The sequence below is a fragment of the Nomia melanderi genome, chromosome 12 (genome assembly GCF_051020985.1).
Source record: "Nomia melanderi isolate GNS246 chromosome 12, iyNomMela1, whole genome shotgun sequence".
NCBI classification, from domain to species: Eukaryota; Metazoa; Arthropoda; class Insecta; order Hymenoptera; family Halictidae; genus Nomia; species Nomia melanderi.
The window spans coordinates 6,099,783-6,125,827 of record NC_135010.1 but is presented as its reverse complement, the minus strand read 5'-3'; the positions used below and the strand labels follow the sequence as shown (position 1 = coordinate 6,125,827).

The following is a 26,045-nucleotide window of genomic DNA, read 5'->3' as shown; positions in this document are numbered from 1 at the left end:
TTAATGAATATTTTTTTTTTGTATTTTATATACAATCATAAACCAAAATGCCTTGAAACCTCTAAGGTACAGTCCTTTTTCTTTGGCATAAAAAAATCATATATATTTGTATCTATTGCCTTAGCAGGTCAACAGTTCATATGTGTACTACATAGGATGTAGGTGATGGATACTTAAAATTTGATACTCAAATTACACAATTCATAAAAAGGAAATTCGAACAATTCATGAATATCACAGACGCCGCGGTTTTTAATCAAGAAAAGGAATAGAGAGTAAAGGTTCACAGATGTACGAAAAAAAGTATTTGCCTGCCCAATATTGTAATTTAATCATTACAAAAATACGCGCAAAAATAGATAACGCCACTGTTAGAAATGGAGTACCGTGGCTATGTCAAGTTCACCCTGTACGAATAAGCAGCATCACGAAAATTAAAATATCGGGATGCACATATTAAAGCAGATCGTTGATCGCAGCCGGCATTCGACAATGGTTAGGTAAATCGCTGACCTGCAGCCGTTAGCGCTCGAATGAATATAAAAAGAACTGTAACCACACAACCGGAACGGGTCGATCGTTTGCTTCTTAACCCTTAGATGGCGGTGTCTGGCTCTATTTGGATTCGGTGTCTCAAAGACTGCATAACTTCTCATTTTCTGGCGGCCAATTTAAACTGTTAATTATTTATATTTAACCCAGTAAAGAGTCGAAGCATCTTAGAAAAATCGATAAATAAGAATCCAAACTGACTTAGGCATCGCCGCTAACGAAGTTACAAAACATCCGCTTTCTAAGGGTCGACCGATAAATGTTAAAAAGCAAATGCCAGTTTAATTAGTAATACCGATACTAACACAACGCCTTAGTAAATCTCTTCAGTACTAAATGAAAAAAAAAACATTGTTTTTGTATAGCAAAGTTCATATCCGGTTTGTTTATTAAGCCTTGATCCATTGTTCCACGTATTCAAGCGCGGCTAAAAGAATTTTCTTCTCCGTCACTCTTAGCTGAATAGCTAACTTCCTCATTTGCGGTAACGATGTTTCGAGTAACTGCAGGTCTTCCTAAAAAAAAAGAAGAAATAAAAGACTTTAATTACTTAAAAGACTGTAATGACCGTGATTTTGTGTCTGATAGGGAGTCGCAATCGTGTTGCGGACGGTATTTTCGTTTCACTTTCACCTTCAGAGTCGTCGGGTAATTAGCAATTAACAGCTGCAGCCTAGTAAGCAGAAATTTCCTGACGTTCTCCTCGACGATGGTCTCTAGAGCGCAGTCCATATGCTTTAAATCGTAAACCCGGTCCGACCGGAGCCAATGCGTCAGTTCCTGTTTGCGCATACTGAACACCCTCAGGAATGCCAACAGTAAATCGGATATTGGTTCCGTTCCTGGCTTCAACAGGAACTCGCCCACCGATGGTAGGTCCAGCTTGTTTAATAATTCGATGCGTTCCTTTTGCAGAGAATCTGCTTTACTGATTCCAAGACGCAATTTGAAACCGTCCTGAAACAGTATATATTCTTTTCTTATAGTATTAATAACAAACTCTGTAATAATGGGAAAAGATATCATCAAATTGATTTTTACGTTTCATAAGGTACGACTAAAAGAGAATTTCAATAACACAGACAAAAAAAATTAAAGAATGTAATTTTGATAATACCAGTTACGTTCTTTAATTTTATATTGTATATGTAATAGTTTTCTAAAATATTTTCTTAATCTCTTCTAGATGAATATACTTAATGTTGAACTTAATAGCAATTTGCTTAATTTAAAGTGATCGATATAATTTATGTATATTTATTTCAATAATTTATTTTAATTTCCTACTGTAAAATATTAATTGTTCGTGTAAAAATGATTGTCTCAAAAATACTACAAAAAACTGTGTTAGTGATTCTCTCGAGTAATAGAGTTACTCATTGTACACTACATAGTGGCTTTCAATGGTGTAAACAACAGTTCAATGCCCTTTATTAGCCGCCATTATTCCTCCAAGTATCAACACGTCGTTACGTTTATGTAATATTCATGTCTGGTTGCCACTCGAATAAAGTAGTATTTCATTGTTCAGTACAATACTCGTAAAACATCTCGCACGAAAGAAAAAAACATATTGAATTTGTTTGTTCATCTTGTAATATAATAAATCAAATAACATAAAGATTCTACAATATAATTTAAAATACTCTTTTGGAGGATTCCTTTGTCTGCTTTGATGAACAATGTTACCTCTTTGTTGTCCATGTACACGAATCCCGAGTGCACGAAAAAATCAGAATTCGTTCTAGGCCCGTAACTAATGAATATTTGGTCTCCTTTCTTGAAGTTCCGCAGAGCGTAACACTCGCAGCGGTTCGAGGTCGTGTTGAAATCAGTGGTGATCTAAAATGAAAACAAGTCGATACAAAGTCACGCGTCATCATCAGTGATGAGTACACCAGCTACTTGACTGCTTTTAGACCCAAACTATTCAAACATATTTCGATCCAATCGAGTACTTTCAAGCTTAACCTTCCTCAAACATCACAAGTACGACTCGTCGAAGCTTAAACAACTTGAAGTTCAACTTTCCACAAATAAACACCAATTTCAACAGCTTAATAAATTTGTAGAGAACTGTAAAGAATGAAGGAACGCAAGGTTCAAAGAAATACACCCTTTGCACTCGACAGGCGACTCAGCTGCTACTAGATTCATTACAGCAAAATTACAAAATTCAACATTTAATATGTAGCTTTATATGATATATTAATATGTGGAATAGTGAAATAAAATAGCTTCGTTCCCCAATTTACGTACGCTTTCCCGTTAAGCTTGTTTGATACACTATCGTCTACATGTCATCAGAAAATTTTGAATGTTTCTAGTGAAAAGCTGTCGAGTGGAAACGGTTGAACATTCAAAACAATTCAATTTTCCAGTTGTTTAAGTTGAAACATAGACATGCTGAACAAGTGTTTTGTGTTGGTTTTTATTAGCTGAGATATAAATCAAACTGGAACTTCTTCGAGAAGTTGTAGCCTAAAATGCTCGAAGACCCATCGCCGGTCGTCGTTAGAAGCATATGTTAAGTCTCGATTCGTGGAAACTCACTCTCCCGTTCACATGATTGCACATGTCCCACATCGGGATCAAAGCGTGGATCATGCGTGAGCCGTCCTCACTTGGAATTAGGTTCTGCCTCGTCATAATCGTAGAAACTGCCCAGCTGAAACAGGGATTTCATCACATTTCGTTGCGGAAATATGAGTTTTCCAACCGCGCACCGCTATCAGGGGGAATTGCAAAGCGATTCGACGGAATTGTGAAACTTTTCACCCGGTTATTACTTAAGCAATTAATGAGGAGAACCGAGCATAATGTTTATAGAAGATAATAGTAACCCATGCAACTTCTCCAACACGTTGACTGCAATTAATCTCATACAGATGATGAAATAATATTTCACCGATTCGTAAAATTTCATTTTTGCAACGACATATGGTATTGTTGTATTAGTAAACAAAACTCCACTCAGATTTGATAAATGAGAAAATGTTAATTTTCTCATCATGATAATTATTAATTAATTATCAATTCATTGATTCAAAAGAATGAAAGGAGAAGCAAACTTTCGTAAATATCTATAAAAAAAGAACTATCATCCTTTCTGGCTTAATTGAAACAGAAATATTAATATTGCATAAAACTCTAACAAACCTTTTAGTTTTATTACTATTCGACGTTTAAATATCTGTAATGTTTCTTGAACGATCGTCTGTCGCTTTCCAAAATGATGCTTCCTTCAAAAGTTATCATTTCGTAGATGAAAGTGATGATAAATGTGATTGGAAAAGGAATTAATCGATGTACGTATCGCATACATAAACGAACAGAAAGGGGATATTCAACGTATAATATTAATTATTAAATTTGAACTTTATTTAACTAATTCAATTATTCAATGTACTAACTATTCACCTATAAGTCAAAAATACAACAAAAGGATCACACTAAAAATCTAATTTCCTAAAAGTGTAAAATTTATTAACTATTCATCTATAAGTCAAAAACACGATCATGTTTCAATCCTCTTTTCCATAATCCCCATTGTCCATTGATTTACGCACAAACCTTTTCGTAAACAGCAACAATGTAACAACAAAAAACAGATTAGAAAGGTACGATTTAGGTGAATGGTTCGCATTAGGCGACTCTCCCGCGGATAGAAATTCGACGAGTAGAGGTATGTATTTATGGGCACGCGGACGCCGAAATCGTGGACAGAGAAAAAAAGGTGGAAGTGACTTTCGCCTTCGAGAGAGGCACGCTTAGAGTATCGCTGGAACAGCGGCCATGGGTTGCTTTTCGGGCAAGAACTTGACCCACAATTCCGGAAATGGAAGTAAAAGAAGATTCATTGCCATCGTCGTCTCCGCGGTGTGTTCCCTCGACTTTCTCTCTACCCCGGGGGAAGCGTTCGCGTTTCACGTGCGCCAGCGAGCAAACGCGCGCCATAGTCGAAGGAAAACAGCGTGAGCGCGAGCGCGCACGAAGGGAAATGGCGGACGCTTTATATGGCCGCGTGAATTCGAGACAAAGACTCGTAAACCGAGGAACGAGATGAAGAGAACAGAAAACTATTCAATGCTCATTCACTTTCTAAAATACCTGAAATACGTCGCGGTACTTGGCATAAAATCACGAGACGTTATTATTTTACAAGTTCTCCAACCGACTTTCGACGAATTATGGTCTTCCATGATCGAGCTGCTGACGGGGAACAAGTGTTTTTCGCTATTAGGCGAAGGATACTGACGTCGTTAACGTATTGTCAGTTTGCTGTTTGATTGTATGAGTGAGAAAATAATCTATCCCTCGATTTACACGGTACTTTATTTACACGGTTTTCAAAATAATAGATTTAAAAAATCAAATTTTAAGAATACTTTCGCACGTGTTTCTATAGTAAATTTTTTATTTTATTCGATTGGTAACACAATCATGTTAAATTTGAAAAAGGGAATCCTCTTCTTGTGTATTTACACACGAGAACCATTCATGTGAAGTAGAGTAAATCTTTAGCAGTAAAGTGTGTATCATTGTGCTTTTCCTATTCAGAATTTTTTAAAACGTTATATGTAGTGATAAACAATTATAGTTTTTGTAGGATTTTTATAATGTAGTTAAGATTGTATAGGCTTGATTTCATGGTTGTCTTGTATATGTTAATTATGTATTCTGCACGTTGAAAATGTAAAAATGAAATAAACTCAAGACTTGTCAAAATATTACATTATTAACAATAACGTTTGTGTTTTATGCAATGATAAAAGACGATAAGAAGAAATTTTGAAAACTATGTAAAAGAATATTTTATTAGAATTTACTATTGTTCAAGATAACTTCTATACGTTCACCTAACAATAAAAACAAACCACAAAATAACATTTTGTGTTTTACTTTCGGGAATGACTCCTCGATACATGTATCGTACGGCTCACAAGAAAATGACTTTTTCTGTTGAGGGAAATAACCGTGTAAGTATTTAAGAAGACATTTTATTCGAAGCAAGCTATTACTGAAAAAATTTCAAGATTGTATGTTTTCTCCTTCGAGCATAATCTGAAGGTAACAATCTCGCTCTAGTACTTTCTTGTCTGGATCACCGCAACGGGACAAAAGTGGACAAACGAAAGCTCCGATCGTATTGTCGAGATCGTTCTGGTTGTCGCGTGGCTATTAGATTACTTCCTCTTACGTAAAGAAGGAAATCTGTCTCCAAAAGCAGGCAACATGATCGACAAACGAGATACGAACGCAACTGGTAATTATTAATGAATGAAATAGTTCAGCTTTATGAATGATCGAGCGCAGCGAACCGCAAAACAAAAGATGAAATTCTGTAAACGGAACGAACAGTTTCATAACTTTGACACTTAAGAATAGTCGACAATATTCCAGTGGCAATAAATTATTTTTAATATTCATAATATTTATTACATTCGAAAATTTAAAAAAATAAAGACTACCGTAATTGAAACAATGTAGCATATAAAAGAACGTTTTAATAGATTAGGATCTAATCTCATGTATCTTGTTAAATTATTTATCATGAATATTTATATTATATTATTTATAAAAATATCTCATTTATTTCTTTCTAATCTTCTGTCTTAACACCAGAACTACCAAAATAATAATTAGTTATAAAATAAAAGCAACCAAGTTAGACATTAAATTCTTCTTAATGAAAACAGAAGGAGAATAAAGAACAAACATTGAAAAACCGATTAATCGAACAACATAGAAATCGATATAAAGTTAAATGAACGAGAAAAGAACGCAGAATTTTAAATCGTATTTTGAAACCGGTCATTTAACCTCGCGTTACGTTTAGTGTTAATATTCCTTTCTAGTACCACTCGAGCAGCATTACAGAATAATTCAACGCAAATTTCTCGGAATACCCTATAAAAACGGTTATTTGTTAGTCCGAGCGCGGGTCATCGTTTTACTACGGCAAATAACTCAATTCCACTATGGATTTCAAGAAACATTTTCCAGCGAATTCTTCGAATCTTTCTGTAGGATGTATTGCTTCTTTCGTGTTTCTATTCTTTCTTCTTTTTTTCGCGACGAACCCGATGACGATAAATAATTCATCGCGAGCCGCAGCGCGCGAGAAAGAAGGGTAATGCGATTCAGCAAATCAGCTGGGAAACTGGAAGCGAGCGGCGCGCGTTTACGCGATAATAGAAAATTATATTCCGTGAAAAAAGAACGGGAAAAGGGAACGCACTGCGGTGCGCGCGCGCGCGCGCGCGCGTTACCACGGACAGATAAAACCGCGTATGAAAGTTCGGCCTCGTGTGAAAGTCTTCTCTTCGAGCGATTCTCCGCGACGATCTCAGGAAGAGGAGATATCGGCTGAGAGGGACCGACTGTAACGCGCGCGCGCTTAACTATTCCCGTGCGAGAGAGCAACGTTTCTTTTCCTGGACACGTTTTTTCTCTCTCGCGCCTTTCATTAACATTTTATCTGTCTATAGAGTCTTTTAAGAATTGACGATCAGCCGCGCTGAGAATTTCTAAATGAATATTTCAACGGTATTGACAATGGACAGTCGCGGAACAATATGTTATCTTTTAGTAAGGCGATTTAACCGTTTGCCATGCATGTGATAACGAGTGGTGAAGATTTTTTAATTTGGTTTAGTCTTTAAACGGGGATGTGATTTTAGCCTTTAAGTATGGAAATTATCGATTAATGTTAAATATTCTTGCTTGTATATTACTAAATAAGGAAATATATTGTATTCATTTGTTTTTACTTATTTCAGTGTTTCTAGATAGCAATGGCGTTAAGTATATAATGGAAATTTCACTGGTTTCAAAATTCGAAGTCCGGAAATGATTGAATATTCTTGTTTGTAGTACCCAATAAGAAAATTTGTTGCATTTATTTGTTTTTACTTATTTACGTATCTCGACATAGCAATAGTGTCAAGTACATAACGAAAATTTTATCAGTTTCAAAATTCGCGATAGTTTGTATAGAAGTCTGTGATACCGTATGTTCATACTTAGAGGTTAATAAAAATCAATGTTATTCGTTGCATATAAGTTAAATTTAAGACTGTTTTCTTATCTTTCGTATTTTACCATCAAAGTAAGCGTATACTTAGAATGAATAGAAGATTTCTTTGCGTTCTCTTCAATGATTGATAATAAAATAAATCCAACAATAAATAATAATTAGTGATAATAATTATGAAATTAGAAAAAGTTGTGTTAAAAGTGTATTAGATCTATGTTACGTGTTTGATCATGTATTAATGTACATTAATCATTTTTTATATGCCTTTTCTATCCTATATTTCTCAATTTTTCACTTAATATTATAACTCAATATAACACCTTGTTCGTCTATTTACCACTTGAAAATCAGAAAAACCAATACACACGACACGATTACAAAAATGATTGAAATACACTCCAAAAAAAAATATTCCATTTCCAAATAAAGAATTTTCATTTGCAACGTCAAGTGAATATAACGATAATTAACCAATTAAAATTATAAGTACAGCACATTGATATCATAAACGTAAGCATACAATACAAATATAAATACGTACATTAAACATTAAGCATTCATATTTATAAAAACTGGACTGCTTAGTTACCAGTACAATTTATCTTAATTCCATTCGCGGAATTAACGAAGGGTTAACGAGAGAAACGCCGGCGGGAAGAGTAGCAGTGTAACGAACGCCGGAGAAACGGTCTCGGCTGGGAACAACAAGAAGGAAGGAAGGAGGAGAAGAAGGAATAGAGGGAGAGCGGATAAAAACGACGCCGGTCGTTTCGCAATATATCGTGAACCGATAAGAATCGGGGAGACGAGCGCACCGTGAACCGTTGCACCGTGGGGATGGATGCACAGTCCGCTGCACGTGGGAAGGTCGTGCTGCGAATCGAAGATCGTGAGATCTCCGCCACTTTCTACGGTGCATCGCGGAGCCCGGCGACGAGATCGCGAGACCTGTCGTCTCTGTTATTCTGCGGATGTCGCCGGTGAATCATTACAATTAAAATCATTGATGCGGTTTCTTAGGGTACGTCTGTAGCGGAGTGTGCTACGGTGAAGGCTAAGAGAGTGTATTCACAATGCTGTATAAACGAGTCCTAAGCCTTAAGCCTTGAAAGCTGTAGCCGTGACTCAAGCCTCAAGAGCTACAGCTCTCAGGGCTCATACCTTGAACTATAGAAGTTAAGACTCAATCATTGAGTCTTTATGTTTGAAGACTCGAGGTGACTGTTGTTCTATTAATACTGTACAGTGTTGATATAGTAACAGATGGTTTGATTTTTTGAGCATAGAAACTTGAACATTGAAGACTCTTAAGCCTTAGATTAGGGATTTAAAGCTTCCAGGTCCTGCAGCTTCGAAGACTTAACCTTTAAAGTTTAGCTTTAAAGCTTCGGAGACTTGTGTCGCAGAGAACTCTAGGTTTTCGAGGACTGAGCCTGTAACTTCATGCAATTCTAAGCCTTTAAGACGTAGACTTTAAGACTGAACTTTGAAGCTTCAAAGACTCGAGCTTCATAGAACTCTGAGCTTTCAAAAGCGGAGCCTTGAAGCTTCAAAAACTCGAGTTTCATAGAACCCTAACCCCGTAAGAATCGAGCTTCACAGAACTGTAATCATTCAAGCCTCGAAGCTTCAAAGACTCAAGCATTCTGCAACTCCCATTCACAACGCTAGTATTGTTGATTAATTAATTAAACGTATCTCTACTCGCCGCTTCAACGTAAACGCTTTCATTTCAAACAAAAGTATGAATATATTTCCTTCACTGCGCTCTCATCGTGGTTTTATCGAGTATCACAGCCTCGCTATAAACGTACCCTTAATGACCATCATTGATTCGCCCGCGGACGCTACGAGCATTACGTCCTGCAAACTCAAGACGCTCGACATCCGCGGCGGGACCGGTGACGAAACCGTGATGAAACCGAGAGTGGGCTGCCATTAGGCGTGTAAAAAGTAACGATCGTTCCGTCCGCGGAAAATAAAGGATGTAATAACATTTATTAGCTGGATTGCTCGATGGGAACCCGACCGAGTTTTAATACACTGGGTGTCCCTGTAACTGGTGGCTCGACTTGGAAAGGGTTGGAGTTCTTTGCGAAAAGATGATTCGAAATTGTTGATTGGCATTTCATCGTTTGGGACCATTTTTTTGAGAAAATTGGCCCGGAATATTTGTATCATGCACGAGTAATTAGTTGATTTAATTGAATACTATTATCAATAGGAAAATGCCTTACGCGAAGAAATAAATAAACAATGTAAAATTGTATATTTTTGCTTAAGGAAGTTTTAAGTGAGAAAATTTTACTTTATACTTTTCACTTAATTTACTAGTATAAAATTAATCTTTGTTAGAAAGAAACGTTATACAAGGTAGATCTTGCAAAAATCATCGATATTTATAATTACACTTATCTCCCTATTTATGTAGATTGTCTAATTTACGTGAATTTTGTATGAACCATGAAAATATTTCTTTCACATAAGTTAACAAAGGAAGGTATTAGAATCAATAATATAATTCAAAATAATCAACCCTGTCTTTTTAATTAGCTCAAAGTCAATATCCTCATCGTTTGAAATAAATGAAAAAGAAAACAAATAAAAATAAATGAATACCTAAATAAATTTATTAATATATTATATATTCAATTATATATTTAAAATAAAATCACGGAAAAGTATAATATCCAACCACATAAAACGAGATGGCATTAATTAATACCGCGTGTAAAAAGTATTGCGTAAATAGTGGAATGGATGTACATAAAAATAATTTACTGTGTTATAAGCAGGTTTCTTTGCTCATTTAATTCCATTCACATGGTCTACTTTATGTAATTATACAACAATAAATTATAAAGAATAAAATTTCCTGTATTCTATCGATCTTTCTCATAAATATCCATAAACATCGGAAATATTAGTAATAAGTAAATACTATTTATGCAGTCCGCCCCATAGATTACTATTTCAGTATATTCAGATCGAAATGTTATTTCTAAAAAAAAAGCTGAATAGAATAATATAATACACTTCATAATTTTAGAATCTCGTTGCTGCAGGTCTGTTTGAAAACTGACGTAAGAATGTGCCGCCAAAGGTCATTACATACGCAAATTCAAGTGAGAGGCTTGTCCAGCTTTACCGTTATTTTTTTGTGCAATTAGTTTATTGGCAGACCGTGTATTTCGTGAATAAACTTGCGGACTGAACTAACAAAGAATCGTAAAGCAAACCAAGGAAATATCATTTAATCGTGATTAAGGAAGTCGGTCCCTTCCGAGGCAAACACGGTGTTCCACTTTTTCCTAACTGCTTATAGAAATATTGCTAACGTAGCAACTACATCATATATAGGGACAATTTTATAATAGTGCTTCTCAAATATTTTCGAATTAATTAATTAGTAAACGGTTATATCAAACTGTAGTTGATTTAACTCCTTAAAGCACGCGATTTTAAAGAAAAAAACCAAGTTAAACTGTATAACTTTTAGAGAAAAAACCCAAGAACTTATTGGAACACAGGAGGTTCAGAATAAATCATTACTAGATTAATTAACCAGAAATCATTAATTAACACGTTGACTGCCACAAGAATCTTGAGTATCTCGTACAATGTTACTTATTCTTTCATAGCGAAGACAAATAGCATTAGAATTAATTATTAACACCTTTTACTGAAGAGACTCTCAAATACCATTTGATTCAACGCAATAAAATAATAAAATAATAATCAACATGTAAGACATACAAATAAAACAATTATAGCCTCTAATCTAGATGTTTTTCTATGCTAGTCTCAACTAATATCGATACTTCATCAAAAAATAATGAATACTTATAATGGAAAATATTGTCGAGTACAAAGAGTTAATACGGTATCACAGTTCTTGCGTTACACTGTTCTCTATATAGTTACTAACGTAGCAATATATTTTTATTCGACATGAATTTTCTTATTGCAACTGTTCTCAAGGAATTTGGTAACTCCGGTCATCGGTGGTCGTCATGGCAGTCAACGCGTTGATGTTCTCTAGTCATTTTCTAAACAGTGAATTGTCAAACATTCAGTCATGAATAACTTATGGGAATGTAAAATACGTAACACCGCGGAACACGCAAACGTGAACAGCGTTCTCAGCCGTTCCTCAACCTCGTTTGAATTTCATGATCCGCATCGTGCATCGATACTTGTGTTTGCTGAACGATGAATCAAATTAATTATACGGTAATTGTTGGAAATTGCATTTCCATGGCGAAAGGGTCAATGATCAAGGATGGGCATCAGAGTCATTGTATGTACGATGATCGATACAACAGATCTACATTTAGAAATAAAGTTGATTACTTAATCAGTTAGCTGTTGCGACCTCTTTGAAGAATGTTCCTAAAATGTGTCGCAAAAATTAAGTCAGCTGTTTTTGACGAGTATACTTGTCACAACACAAAATCTTGCCGTTTCTTCGTGGCGCGTATATTCGTCAAAAACAACTAACTGGTTAACGCACATTTTGTCGTAGTGCTAAATTCGAAGTCAATTAACGATACTGTTTTTTTGGTAGTTTTTAGAAATATTTCTAAATTGAGAATGTGTTCGTAGAGGTCTATTTGGTTGGTATTATAGAAGAAACTATATTATCCGAGAGTTTCACTTTCATTACTTGCGTTTATAGTTGCAACTACTGATTTAAGATCATACTGTTCTTCTATATACTTCCAGATTCACTGACGATAAAATAAATTTCTATGTAGGTCTGTACTACTATCAGATGACAATTCTAAAAATAACGTTTTCCCAATAGATTTCCTTGAAAGAAAAAGAAGAACGAAACAAAACATATGGTCACTGCTGGATGAAATATAATAGAAGAGTTAACACTAGAACTACTGTACTCGTCAAAATGGATATCAGTTCTTTCAGTTCCCAATTACTGATACCTTAAAAGTATCAAATATCCAAAATTATTTTGGAAATAAATAGTTTCGTCCAATACTATAACGAATATCCAAACGAACCCAAAAAATATAATTATTATAATCTTTATAAGGATTACAAAAATGCTGTTATTTATTTAGTCGTTACTCATTTACAATCTGCACCGTAACATTAGCAACAATCAAACTTGTAGAAATATTGAATTTTTGCATATGTATCGCATAAAATCGATAGTTCTAGCTTAACACACTCACTACCAGCGTCACATATTTATGACGGCCGTAATTCTATATTTCACATAATGAAAATAAAATTATTCTATGTATATTGTTATTAAAAATTATAAACTACGACGTTATATTTAGGAACTCAATGACTCGTTTCAGTTTCATTTTTCTAATGTTTTGTTTAGAAGATTTGTTGGATTGAAGAAAATATTATAATTGCGGAGACCGTCACCGAAGTAAGCGCTGATAGGGAACGTATTAAACGCTACTAGATGAGCCGTTTCAAAACATTCCGATTCACGAGCTGCTCGAGAGTGTGCATCGAAGGGACTGACTTCCGCTTCCTAGAGGTTAGATCGATCGCGAGCTGATTCTTTCTCCGCACCGTCCGTCCGACCGTCCGTTCCGCTAGGCACGATCAAGCACGCTTATCTCGCAAATATCGACCATCGTAGACCGGACGATCGTTGCGATGAAATTCATCTCCGATGATCCGGCGATCGCGAAGGGGATCATCCGGGCGAACGCTCGCCAGGTAGAGGAGAGAGACTGACTGACTGCTCTCGAGTTTCACCGACTTACTTAGGACCGTGCGCGGAGAAAACCGGCGTCAGTCCGCGGGAACGATTTGCCGAGCGTAGAGGAGCCGTGGTGGTGCCCGGTTCGAAAGTAAACGAGCTGCCGATTGAAAGCGACGATCTCATCATCCGCGCGTCGTCTCCGTTAAAACACAATGTTGCACGGCCTTCGAACGCAGCCGGTGATCGAGTGATTCGCCCCGGGAGGAATTCCTGTTTCGACGAGGATCACATGGGAACGGTGCGACGGTGCGTCCCGAACTGAGAACGATTCGTCCCTCGATTGGCACACGGTTCTTCGAGATACCGCGAGCTGCTTTCGTCGACGTGAAACATGCTACAGCTGCATTGGGATCGAAGAATTGAGATTTGCTAGTGCCAGAGTTGAAACGTAAAGAGAGACGAGAACTTTGAGATACTGACTGATAGTTCGGTTGCTCGACGCGAAGATACTTGGGGTAGTGGAATCAACGATTTTGCGAGGGGTATTTTTCTGTAGCTCTGAAGTCGAAATTCAGCAGACAAAGCAAACCTAACGATTCTCTTAATTTTAAATAAGCTCAGAAGTACCGTTTCCATGGGCACAGAAAATAACCACTAAAGATTAACTGTATTAATCGGATTAGATAACTGAAAAGTGACTGCAAGATTCCTTAAGGAACATCCATGGTTTCAATACCGAGCTCTAAGACACTAAGATAAAACACTCGTAAACAATTCAAATCCCGGAACTACCATTCTCGCATCAGTACATTCAAAGCTTAACCTTAAATCTCAAAATAAACACTCCAACCTCTTCTGCAATTTCAAAACCATTGTCCAGTGCACGTAGAGGAGAACCCAGATCGTCGAATAAAAATTCGAAAAGTACAATTGTCACGAAGACAGCGTGTAACCAAATCAAGGGGACACGATTAAAGTCGGCTGTGGCTGAGAAGATTCGTGAGAAGCCCGCTGGCGGAAACGAGCCGCGTCCGGCCGCCATTAAGCCGCGCGAAGGGACAAGAAGAGTGGTTCTGCATGAGCCCTGAGGAAATCCTCGGCCTGTGCAACAGGAAGAACGCGATTTTCGTTGTTCTCGGAGCAGTGGCGCTGTACGTGCACCTATCAGCGGCGGGCCACGGGATCGAGCCGGATCATCCGGACGCGGTGGAGGATAGCGAGATCCCCTGGTGTATCGGGGACGAAGAGCTGTCCGTGTTTCGATCGCGCTGCAACGATGTGGAAAATATTGTGTCCGCTCTTGCTGATGCTTTTCACGTTTAACTACTCGTCGCGCGATAGGTTCGTTCAGGCCGAGCCGATCCGGACGAGCGGCGGTCTCGTTCCCCGGGACGATGATCAGAATCATCGGGTAAGAAAGAGAAATTTTGCGGATTACATTAGAACGCAGCTGGGAAAACGCTACGCCATAACCGCGCGATCGGCCGATCTCACGTTCTGGGTTAATTCGGTACATTAATCGCACGCCCGTAATTCCGTACCGCGCGCGGGGAGAATGATAATAGATATTAAAGCCTTTATTGCCCGCGTTAACCTTAGAAACGCCGAGCCTACGAGTTACTTTTACGCGCGACCGTTTATTCCTGGCGCTTTTTCTCGGGAGAAGTAATATCTTTATTGGCGCGGAGAAAGTTCTGTAGGTTTGAAGATGTAAGCGACGATGGAACGGGTTTTTTTTTCATAATGTTATTTTTTAGGAATATTGACATTGGTGATGTCGATAGGAAAAGCAAATAGTATTCGATTAACGCATTCGTGACTGCTAATGTGAATTCACATGTTTTCGAATAGAATAACTGTCGAACAATAGATGGTTACGAGACTAATATTTCGAAACAAATTTTCGAATTTTTGTCCCTGTTTTACCAACAGAAATTTGCGGCAATTCGTTTAACGCGCTTTAATGCAACTCTTTCTCCCCTTGAGTTTATTGTTCTTTTTACAACATAATTAATTTTCTAACAAAAAAGGATGTTTGTATTTGATAAATATAATAAAAAAAGAAATAATAAAGAAATATATATGGAAATTTTTGCGAATGCATTATATGGGCAACTATCGCTGTTAAGGAGTTAAGGTTTTCTTCATTTTTATCGGCAATGAATGTTAAAAAAATGACAAATTTGCCAGTTGCGAATGTGTTAACATTAGAATCACCGCGCCCGTCGGAACGGCGGATTTCAGGTTTTTTATTTTGCAATTATTGACATCCAGAAAGTGTTAAGTATACGAAATAATTTTGAAAATAAATTGGTTCACTTGAGTACTATAATGAACATATGAAGATTGGAATGAAATTTAAAATGTTTAAAATAACTTGTATTTTTGCATAGAGCTAACTTGCAAATTAGTTTATGGAAATTCGAATTAAACGGTTCGTTTCGTTAATTATGAATCTTGGGAAGCGATTATACTGGCGGATAGACGTTTGCGTAAAGTGGAATGTTTGTACTACTTTATTTTAGTTTTCTTTATTTAGATTCTGATTTCTATGGGTTGATTCATCTAACTAGGAGTTTAATATGAAGTTATCTCGACTGTTGAGGGTTTTGTCTGATGGAAATAATATAAAAACCGTTGTAAACGCGAATGAGTTTAATTGTTTCGATGTGTTTTCTACGTTAATGAATGCTATAAAATCCGCTGTCTAATAGTCACTTGCCAGTACGAAAGTTTTGTAATCCTTTAATGAGGCACTTTGTAATTACTACACCGGAAACTTTCAAAATTCAATAAAATGAGATTTTCAACGAGGATTCAAGTAAATTATTATTTTACTTTTGTCCCCTCGAGATCCTTAATGAAATTTCAATTTATTTCCTATTTTCATGGAGCAATAGTTAAAGATGAATATATTTTTATTTGCATAATTATCCGCAGTCCATTAATCTGGTGCAAAGTTGGCGTGAAGTACATTTTTCAGGATGAGCAAATCCGGTTTGCGTCACAAGTTTCGTAAGCAATCAATCTTTTGTCAGAAAAAGTTTTCCTCCGAAACAACTGTTACGTATAAAATTATATACGCGATTTGAATAATTTATTCGAAAATCAAAATGGAAATATCTTATTCTTTTTGTGAGATTCATGATCACAGCTAGCGATATACGTTACAAAAACAACGAAAATATCAGGAGGTGATATAGAAATATATAAATATCACCAAAGAAATCTTACAGTATATAAGTCAATATTTCATCAAAAACGTCAATAAATTATCTGCAGTTTGTAACTAAAATTGTAAATGTAACTTTCTCGTGGCGCCGAGCTTGTTAATATGTGGGAAACAGAAATTCTTCTAGTTTCCTTTACGAGTCCTCAACGTTACCGCATCATCTAAAATGGCGGCTGTGTGAACGTTTTAGTGAAAACGAAGACTTCAAATTATATCTTTATTGTAATCGATCCCCTAGCCTTTTGAGCTGTTATAATATTCATGATAATGTAAATTGCATTGTTTTCGAATGTACAATGAAATAAGATACCGCAGGATCTCTTTGGTAAAAGGTGGCCAATTAACAATTAATTTTGTGCTAGCAAAAGATAAGCAATCAACGAGTGCAAATCCATCCCTTTTGAATTTTCATTATAAAGTTTCGGTGAATCGTTACAGGCTGACAAACCGAATCTGAAACTACTGTCTTAGAGATCAAGACTCGAATCTCGTTGGGAACGTTTCTTGTTTTTACATAACTCTTTCTTTTATGCGACTTCCTGTTACGTTGTATGGTACACTTAATTAAATGTTATAATCAGGCTGCGGATGTTTATGTAAATTCACATTTTTAGAGGAGAACTACCAAGAATAGATATCCCACTGAAAAATGTTTCCCTTATTAAGAACTTCGACAAATCCAAAAATATATAGCTGAAGTATCTTATTGAATTATTATGTCCTTCTGATGAAATCATTAACCTATCACACATTTAGACTATTTGCTGCTGTTCTGTGACATACGTCATGTTGTATTAAATAAGAACTTGGAGAAACCATTTGAAATTCGATGCATATGGTCGAGAGATAAAATATATTAATTATTCGTATGTATAATATTTATATATTCTTATTTTTTACTAATATATTTTATAAATTCTTAACTTACCTAAAACAGTTGAAAATAATTTTTTCTCATATGGAAATCAGAGGGGAATCGAGCAATCGAAACATACATTAAAATATTTAAATTGCAAATTTAAATGAAATTTTAATTTAAAATCAACCTAACAATATATCGGAAATGAAACTGCTGGATTTTGTTATATAAATAGATTACTTTCGTCATTCCACGCAGAAAGAATAGATATCATCATCGAAAATAAAATATTTCACTTGATTGCACGATTGCATCGAAATAGTTTCTCCGATATTCGATTCTTCAAATGTTCCTTTCGACTCTAAAAATTTTCTCAGTTTCAACATTTCAAAAAGATATTATTTTAAAAATTCAATAATTATAATCTGTAATAAGTGACTATGGCTACAAAATTTGTATCAATTTTATACTCTAAGAACTCAACGAAAGTTTTCATTCTTCATTAATTAATCTTCTGAATATTCGTATATTTAAGTGTACCATAATGCTTGTATCAATATAAATTACAATGATTATATTTCTAACAGAATATATTACATCATTGGCTTTTAACTTCTAGTCTTAGATAAAATTATCATTAATTAACAGCGAAAATGTAATATCACTTTTACTTTCAATTTTTGTTCTATCTTTCAATTGTTACCTAATTTCTGAAAACAACCGAATCCATGAAAGTATGAAGTTACATAAACACCTGCAAATTAAGCTCTAGTCATTTTTCCTTTGTTTCTACTTGTTTAATAGTATTTATATCTACATGTTATACGTATATCACATCTGCATTTAAACTAATTTCAATTTTACAGTAGCCGATAAAGATTGTTAAATTATATTAAACAGTTTCACAAATTTCAAATTAATAGATTTTAAAGTTCCAAATTTCATTCATCCGTTACTGTTAATCTTTCATTCTCCAGGAACTATTTTGTACCTAACCAATCTATATTCTCTTTTTTTTAATGAAGAGGAAACTTTCGTTTGCACCAAACATAAGAAATATTGATTTTCGTTAATAAGGCCGGAAGAAGCGCTAACATATCGAGTCGAAGGGGTGAACGTCTTCGCTACGAAAGTGGACGACGTTCTTTTAACCGGTCGCAATTTTTACCTGTCTTTTATTTTTCTTTTCGTGGTAACAGGTACACGTTGTGAAATGTTCGGGACATTTCACCGTCATATTCGCACGTTCGACGAGCGTTCGCGAGCAAAAGCGTCAAATAATAACACGTTGCCGCGAAACAAACGAAGCAGCCAATTCGTACACGTTTTTACGATCAAATTGGTGCTTACTAAATTAGGAATAAAGAAACATAGATTAGTTCTTTATTTATATTACAATGAAACTTTAACAATCCGAAAATTTCGATTTAAAAAATATTTAAAACATGTAACTTCGTGGTAGACCTCGATAGAAATGTTAAACAATTCGTTTTTCTGCTACGTTTCCGTTCTTAAGGGTGAAAATATCCCTTATGTGTTAACCCTTTGCACTCGAAAGTTTTTCACTAGAAATATTCAACATTTTCCAGTGAGACATTGACGATATTCTTTCAAACTGATTAACGAGGAAACGTACAGAAATTACGAAGCAAAGCTATTTCAATATTTCACATATTGATGCACTAATACAAAGCTTAACGTTATGCTTATATAAAACTTTATAATTTTAGTAAGTCAAATTAAATGGTGACTGAGAATCACCTTTCGTCTACAAAGGGTGAATTTGCATTCTCTTTTTCTTATGTAGCTTGTAAACACTATCATGAAGAATCTATCGAAAATAAGATGAAACGAAAACGAAAAAAGAAATTGGAATACAGATGAAAATGAAATTCTTAGTTGTCCATTCTTTTGCGAATCAACGAAGTTTCTCTGTTTTCGAGAATTTGTCAAAGCATCAAGAATGTGAACACATTGAAAAAACTTGCACCGTGTTAACTGATACCTCTAAAACATTTCTGACAGCTAAAAATGTCAAAATACGCATCGAGGTCACCGCGGTGGAAAAAAAAACCACCGCACGGTAACAGGTAAACTGTAAGAGAAAGAGAAAGCTGCTACTGCGCACGGAAAATTCGAGACTTTGCAAACTCTTTGTTGCACATATCGCGGACTTCTTCAATAAGGTTTTATTAAAAAGAAACAAGTTCGTGTGACAATAATGACTATTAAACAAATATTTGATAATACTGTTAATATTAATAAATACGGTGAAAGATTCTAGTGTCTTCTAACGACCCCCGTAACCAAGTCGGTCAATATGGCGACCGATGGAAACTCCAACCATTAGTACGCTTAACAACGATCATTAATCACGTTATTGAACTAGGCATCTCTGTGCAATCACGTTTCTTTGAAGCTATTTACAAATACTAGTGTTAAAGAAAATCCTGCCTTCTTTGCAAGATTTCAAGAATTTTTATTATGCAAATACTTAAATTATGAAGGAGCTTTTGTAAAAGGTTTTCAATTAAATTTGTGTATTTGGGAAAATATTCTAATCTCAAGACATGTATTGTCCTAATTTTTATAGAAAATTTAAAAAAAGTCACTCTAATTGCTCGGTACTTTTAATGTCGAGTACTATTCTGACTTTATCTAGTTTTATAAATTGCAAAATGTGTGTGTGTGCGTGTGCGTGTGTGTGTGTGTGTGACTCTAGAGAAATTTAAAGGGACTGAATCAAAATAGAATGTTATGTCTTTCACGAATATATTAAACAAATTAGAAACATGGAGGAGTACTTATATAGTATTATTCGATTATAAATGCATAAATTTGGTAAGCTAGTCAATTATCACTGGATTTGGATGGTTAATCGTTTATTTGCTATCTGTCGTTCGTGCTTTATTCGTGACTGCGCTAATTGCATCTGGCCAATTGCACTTTCCACTTTTGTAGTCACTGAACTTTGCCTAAGCTTCGCGTTCACACGCATCGTTTGTAGTTTAGAGACTAATTGAATTTTAATGAAAGACACTTTCGTCTTTAAACGTCTGGCAAAATACGGTTCACTCATGAATAACCACGACGATATGGAATCCACAACGGATGCAGCAAGTGATGCAGGAACGCGTAGAACGCAGCATTTTATATTCTGTTGCACGTTTATAAACATTTATGAAATATTCTTCTCACGCCACGAATCATCTCGCCCGATCGGGGGAAAGTTTCGTAATTGAAGATACAACTGCGGATTTTAATCGGAATTAGCGCATCGTGTAATCCGCGCTTTCGTAAAGTTTTAGAAAATCTTATTTATAAGTTGATCGTCGAGGAATTTATCATCTAATCATCAAAGCAATACAGAGCGTTCTCGCTTTAACGGAATTATCTCGCGATTCTTTTATTTACATAATTCCTCTAACAGAATGAAATCAATTCTTGATTATCCCGTTAAAGAAGCAATAGGATTTTGTTTCTTCCGAGAAACCGCTTAATTAAATTTTACTTCGAAACATATTATTGCTGTTGGGATATATTATAATATATTAAGCATTCGTCTCTGAATTTCGAGTAAATGTTGTTCTTTATAATTTGATGTCAACCTTCATTTGCAACAGCGGACTGTCTCTAAGGAATATTGAGTTTGACGCAATATTGCGTCATCTGTCCTTAAAGTATTTAGAGAAGAAACCGCAAATAGAAATATAAAAATTGTTGTGGAATTATTCTTATCATCACTGCACGTTTTTATTAAGTGTCTGTATGTAACTGTAACTATAAAACTAGCCATCGATAAAACTAAAACTGGATTTAATATTTGTATATTACTGCTTTTATTTATTACGTATTTATTAAAATCAAACTATTTCTAGGAGGAAATTCGGAAGCGAACAGAAGTCAAGAACGACCCCCCACGATTCTCGATCTACGATGACGAAAATTCAAGCGAACGGCTAGGAAGTTGGCGGAAAAATGGCGGGGCTATAGAGCCAAAATGGAGGGACGGCGACACGGTTCCGTTGCTTCCATTTTCTCAACTACCGCGCTACTCCGAGGACAAACTGGAAAACAGCGAAGAGGATTCCATTCAGCAAGGCTCAAAGTACAAAAATAATAGAGGAAAAGATCCTCCATTTTCACGGAACCATGAACGAATCCCACACACCGACTATAGAGATTACGAATCGATTGACGGGAAATACGGAAACAGGAAAGAGGAAGTCCTGCCGCGACGAAGAAACAATCGACCAGTGAATACATTGAATCCCCAAGAAGCAAGCAATAGGAAGAAGACAGAACCCGAAGACCTAACAGAATATAGAGAGCTAACTTCGACGAAGTACCGAGAAGCCTTCCAAGTGCGTCCAAACGATTACGAGCACGAGTTCGATGACGAGGAATACTTAAAGCCAAGACCAAGAAAAAGGCGACCTCCTCAAAACTACGAGTTTGCCCTAGCAGAGAACGAGACCTCGAGAACGGAAGCTACCGGATCCTGGTCTCGGCTAGGCGCCCAACCAGTTTCCCCGGAATCGGAATCCAGGCACCAGTTCGTGCAGAATGCGATGGAGTTGAAGTCCTTGCTGAAGATGCAGCAGGAAGAGGGTTTGAGCTTGTCGGAACTGTTACAGAGGAGGAACCTAACACTGAATGATCTTCTTAAAGGCAGAGCTGACGCGATCAACGCTCTTAAATCGAAAGATCTCGACACCGACGACTACGTTGATGAGACGACAACCGTAGCGCCAGTCGCTAAGCCGACCACAAAAAGGCCGCTGCAGGCCAGCACGGAATCCGTTAGACTGAAGAGTTCATCGAAAGACGGAGTAATCTCGATCATGCCGGTAATGGTCGATCTACATGAAAACACGACCGGTTCGAAGTATTCGAGTAGGACACGTTCAGGACAATCAACGACCGGAAAATCGTTGAGCACGGAACCCCCGCGGGCTAAGGGAACGCCTGCGGCGGCCATTCCAGCCTCGGTTACGACATCGATGCCGTTCCCCGTTGCGACCAATTCCATGGAATTGATGCGAACCGACGAGACCGCTGGGAAACTGCAAATCAACGGTGGGGTCAAGACTGATGGGTTGGATGAGGACGAGATTATGGAATTCTCCGATTTCCCTGATTACAAGAACGGCCGAAACGCGATGTCCCCGATGTGGCTGACGGTAAAGGACAACAACGGCGAATCGCCGGAACTAGTTCGGGAAAGTTACGAAGACAGAGGGTCGACGTTAAGCATCGAGCAACTCCTGAACCCTACGGAGCGTTCGAAGGCACCCTTGGAAGATGAAAAAAAGGTAAACATGGAAGACGATGTGACCGCCCGACAGCCTGAAAGAGAGGATTATAATATGTACATGGAGCACGAGTACCAGGACGATGCATCGGCGGTTTATCAGGATCACAGTATCGAAGTTACGACTTCCACTGATGTGGTTGATCAAGGCAAAACCATGATGGAGAAGATAGAGTCTGTGCTGGATTCGTTGTCTGGCGAGAATTTAACGAAGAATCACGACACGGCTTCTATAGAAGCTGATCACACATTCAACAGTCATCAGGATGTGAATGCTACCGCGAAGAAGAGCTACGAAGACGTTATATCCGAAGTGGAGCCAGAGGCAAGGGCAGAGATCTTCGAGTTGTTTGCATCTGGGTCCGCAGGTAAACGATTGGAGAGACTGCTAAAGTCTAGGAACATGAGTCTGGAAGAATTAATCGCGCTGAGGCAGAGAGGCTCTAGCAAGGTTCACTTGGCTGAAGTGTCGCGGATCAAAGTGCAGAAGTTGAACGACGAAGGCAAAGACGGAAAGAACTCGGAAACAACGACTTTGTCGTTTAAAGAAACTGGTGCTGGGGAAGCAAGAGGAATTGACAATAGCTATGATAAGAGAATCAATGACTACATGACAGGGTCCTATGGAAACGCAACTAACTCGGAGTCCAATCCGGTGAATTATATTCAGCAGGAAGAAATCACTACTACACAAACGTTCTCCAACACTGCAACCCCGATGGTCAAAGATGAAGTTACCTCTGACGAGAAAGAGAAGATAGGAGAGCGTCGTGCAGTGCAAATCATCGATTTGTTGACAACCTTCGACTCACTGCCGTTCGCGAAGGACATTCAGAGAAGCTTCGCTAGTGAATTCAATAAGGAAGAGAAGAGATTCCCTGAAAATAGTAACGATCTTGGTGTGGTATTTATAAATAATCAAGTAACTGGTGGAGTTAATGATACTACGAATATGATTCAATCCGGGTTCGTAAAAGAGGTTGTGAAACAGGAACCAAATTCCATTGATATTCGAACGGTCTACACTGAAACGGACGTTTTCAGTGAAGACGAGGACAAGAATGAGAAGGGAAAAACTCTGTCGAAAATAAGACCGAGCATAATAGCGAGTGGAGCGATTCTTGGTGTGACTATCGTCGTTTTCTTGGCCATATTTATTATATGCAGGATCAAACAAAAGCAGAAGTACAGATACAGGAACACCTTCTCCAGAGCTGTGTTTCAAGGACCTATGTTGGCTGCGAGAAAACTATCGAATTCGAGCAGTCTGAGCACAGTCATGGTGAACGTAGTTGCCACCTCGACAACCAAGAGGCCAGAGAAAAGCGATACCATACAACATACTGGGGAAATGGATTCTAAAAGTGATATCGACAATGATTCTTTGGATGCCAACGATAGTTGGGAAACCATACCTGATTACATGAAATAATAATTCAAAGAATTTGTTTTGAAACCTTGGTACATAACAGTATTCTCGCAATCAAGTGAAATTCAATTTTTCACGTGTATAGAAACCATTTCCAAAGTGAAAGATAGATTCATAGATTGATCACTGCATTATTGACTGCGATGTATCTACTAGAGCCAGGAGTAACTGCTTGCCCAGTTACAAATTGTACATATGATTGTATAGAGTTTCAAAACCACTTTAAACAGTTAAAGTTAATGTAATTTAGAATGGTAGGATTAGTACGTTATTCTTATTACGTTATATCAAAAACATTTCCTGATATTGTAAACTTATTCGTTCAAATTTATATACAATAAAACATATTTATTTATATCCAGAAGAATCTGGGACCATTACCTTACAATCTAAATAAAGAGAATTATTTTTACTACTCACCAGTATCTTTCGTAGGTAAAAACATCCCTGAGTATAGCAGACACAGCATTATTGTTACTTTGAAATACTTTAGTAAAATAGGAATACTGTCTTGCAATATTTCTACATTGCTTTAAAGCAATTTCTATAGGAAAAAGGAAAAAACAACCATGAATTAAATCAGTTTATATTTCCAGTAAGTAAATTTCAAATCGATGATTCTGGATTAATTTGTAAAATAAACATGTACCTAATGTAGGGCTGCCTTTAAGTTCAATCATCTCTGCAGCAGTCATGTACAACACTGTGGTATAGCTCGTAGGAAGAATATCTAAATAAGGTTTCCATTTAGAGTTCTCTTTATGTCTTTCAATCAAAAGTGCAATTGCCAAAGCCACCTGTGGCATATGCTGTATTAATGGGTCATTTTGGAGACAAGCTAATTCTGGCGCCACATTGTGAATACTGAAAGTAAGCTCCCTTGGTATACTTAAAATCAACTCATTCTCAAGGAAGTTACGTTCCGCTTTTAAGCCCAAATCATATCCCGGAAACTCAGCCACGCTTGCTCCATCAAAACTAGCTTCATTCTCTTTGAGCCAACTTATGAATTGTCCAATACCATGGGACCGTTTTAATGACTCTGTCTTCATTTCCTCCAACCTTTTAACCTTCTCCAAAACTGATGATATTTCTATATAGTTGTCCCATAGTTGTGTCACATAAGCTAAATTACTGCTAACTGATAAAATATAAAAACAAATTATTATTTGGGTCTATTCCAGTAAGTTCCTTAGATGAGAGAGTTTAGCATAAAGTTAAACAAACTTCATATATTTTACATTTCAGATTTTAAGGTTCATGAAATTATTCTCAACACACATATAAAACTGATTTGTTTATTATTGAATGACTTTGATACAATTTCTGCTTATGTTTCATTCAACATTTTACTGTCCTTTCTGAGGCATCATGGTACAAGCAGAAGGATGCTAACCGAATAACGTGGAATACTCAAAAATATATTCACAAAAAAATATACTTACGATGAAACAGCTTTTCACACAAGGCATTTATTTTATTTCTTTTTGATGAAGATAATTGCCTTTGATTTGGAACGTGTTTACTTTTAGATGATCCGTGAGATTTTCTTCTGCCCATGTTTGTACTATCTCACGGCACTTTCGTGACTTCTTCTCACATTTAGATGCATTATAATGTGTGACGCGTTTCTACGGCTAGCAAGAATAAACACTTCGCCGAAACAAAAATAGAACGTTTGACGCTCTGCGCTTTCTGTGTCTCGACCGACATAACCTCGAAATGGCAGAGTGGAGCTACCTTCCTTCCCTGTATACTATTGACTCCACTGCACTTTATTGATTTTCAATTTCTATCAGGGGTCACCTACTTTCACAATTACGCTAGACCTCTTGTCAAAATCATTTTTCATCAACCTTTCCTTTCATCCGCTCGAGATACACAGATTCGTGATCCTTTATTAAATTTGAAAATGTGTATCATTAAATTTC

The 26,045-nt window shown here is 36.6% G+C and overlaps 2 protein-coding genes across 2 annotated transcripts; one reads left to right on the top strand and one right to left on the bottom strand.

The window, feature by feature from the left end:
- Positions 1–306: 306 nt before the first annotated feature.
- On the bottom strand, positions 307–26,041 carry Setd3 (SET domain containing 3). Its single transcript, XM_031974619.2, has 7 exons — positions 25,560–26,041; positions 24,764–25,255; positions 24,535–24,658; positions 3,106–3,220; positions 2,242–2,394; positions 1,186–1,509; positions 307–1,067 (listed from the first exon to the last, which is right to left on the bottom strand). The coding sequence occupies exons 1-7, from the start codon at positions 25,672–25,674 to the stop codon at positions 942–944; spliced, it is 1,449 nt and encodes a 482-aa protein (XP_031830479.1). The 5' UTR covers positions 25,675–26,041; the 3' UTR covers positions 307–941.
- Positions 13,236–24,371, top strand: LOC116426105 (uncharacterized). The gene is made up of 2 exons (XM_031974609.2): positions 13,236–14,691; positions 21,250–24,371. Exons 1-2 carry the CDS (start codon positions 14,557–14,559, stop codon positions 24,115–24,117), a joined length of 3,003 nt encoding a protein of 1,000 aa, XP_031830469.2. The 5' UTR covers positions 13,236–14,556; the 3' UTR covers positions 24,118–24,371.
- Positions 26,042–26,045: the final 4 nt, after the last annotated feature.

Excerpts from the sequence above, each read along its gene's own strand:
- Setd3 (XM_031974619.2), bottom strand. The coding sequence starts at position 25,674 with ATGGGCAGAAGAAAATCTCACGGATCATCTAAAAGTAAACACGTTCCA. Across the intron at positions 25,256-25,559 it reads GTGTGAAAAGCTGTTTCATC|TTAGCAGTAATTTAGCTTAT; the intron begins GTAAGTATATTT and ends ATATTTTATCAG. Across the intron at positions 1,068-1,185 it reads ATTACCCGACGACTCTGAAG|GAAGACCTGCAGTTACTCGA; the intron begins GTGAAAGTGAAA and ends CTTTTTTTTTAG.
- LOC116426105 (XM_031974609.2), top strand. The coding sequence starts at position 14,557 with ATGTGGAAAATATTGTGTCCGCTCTTGCTGATGCTTTTCACGTTTAAC. Across the intron at positions 14,692-21,249 it reads ACGATGATCAGAATCATCGG|GAGGAAATTCGGAAGCGAAC; the intron begins GTAAGAAAGAGA and ends AACTATTTCTAG.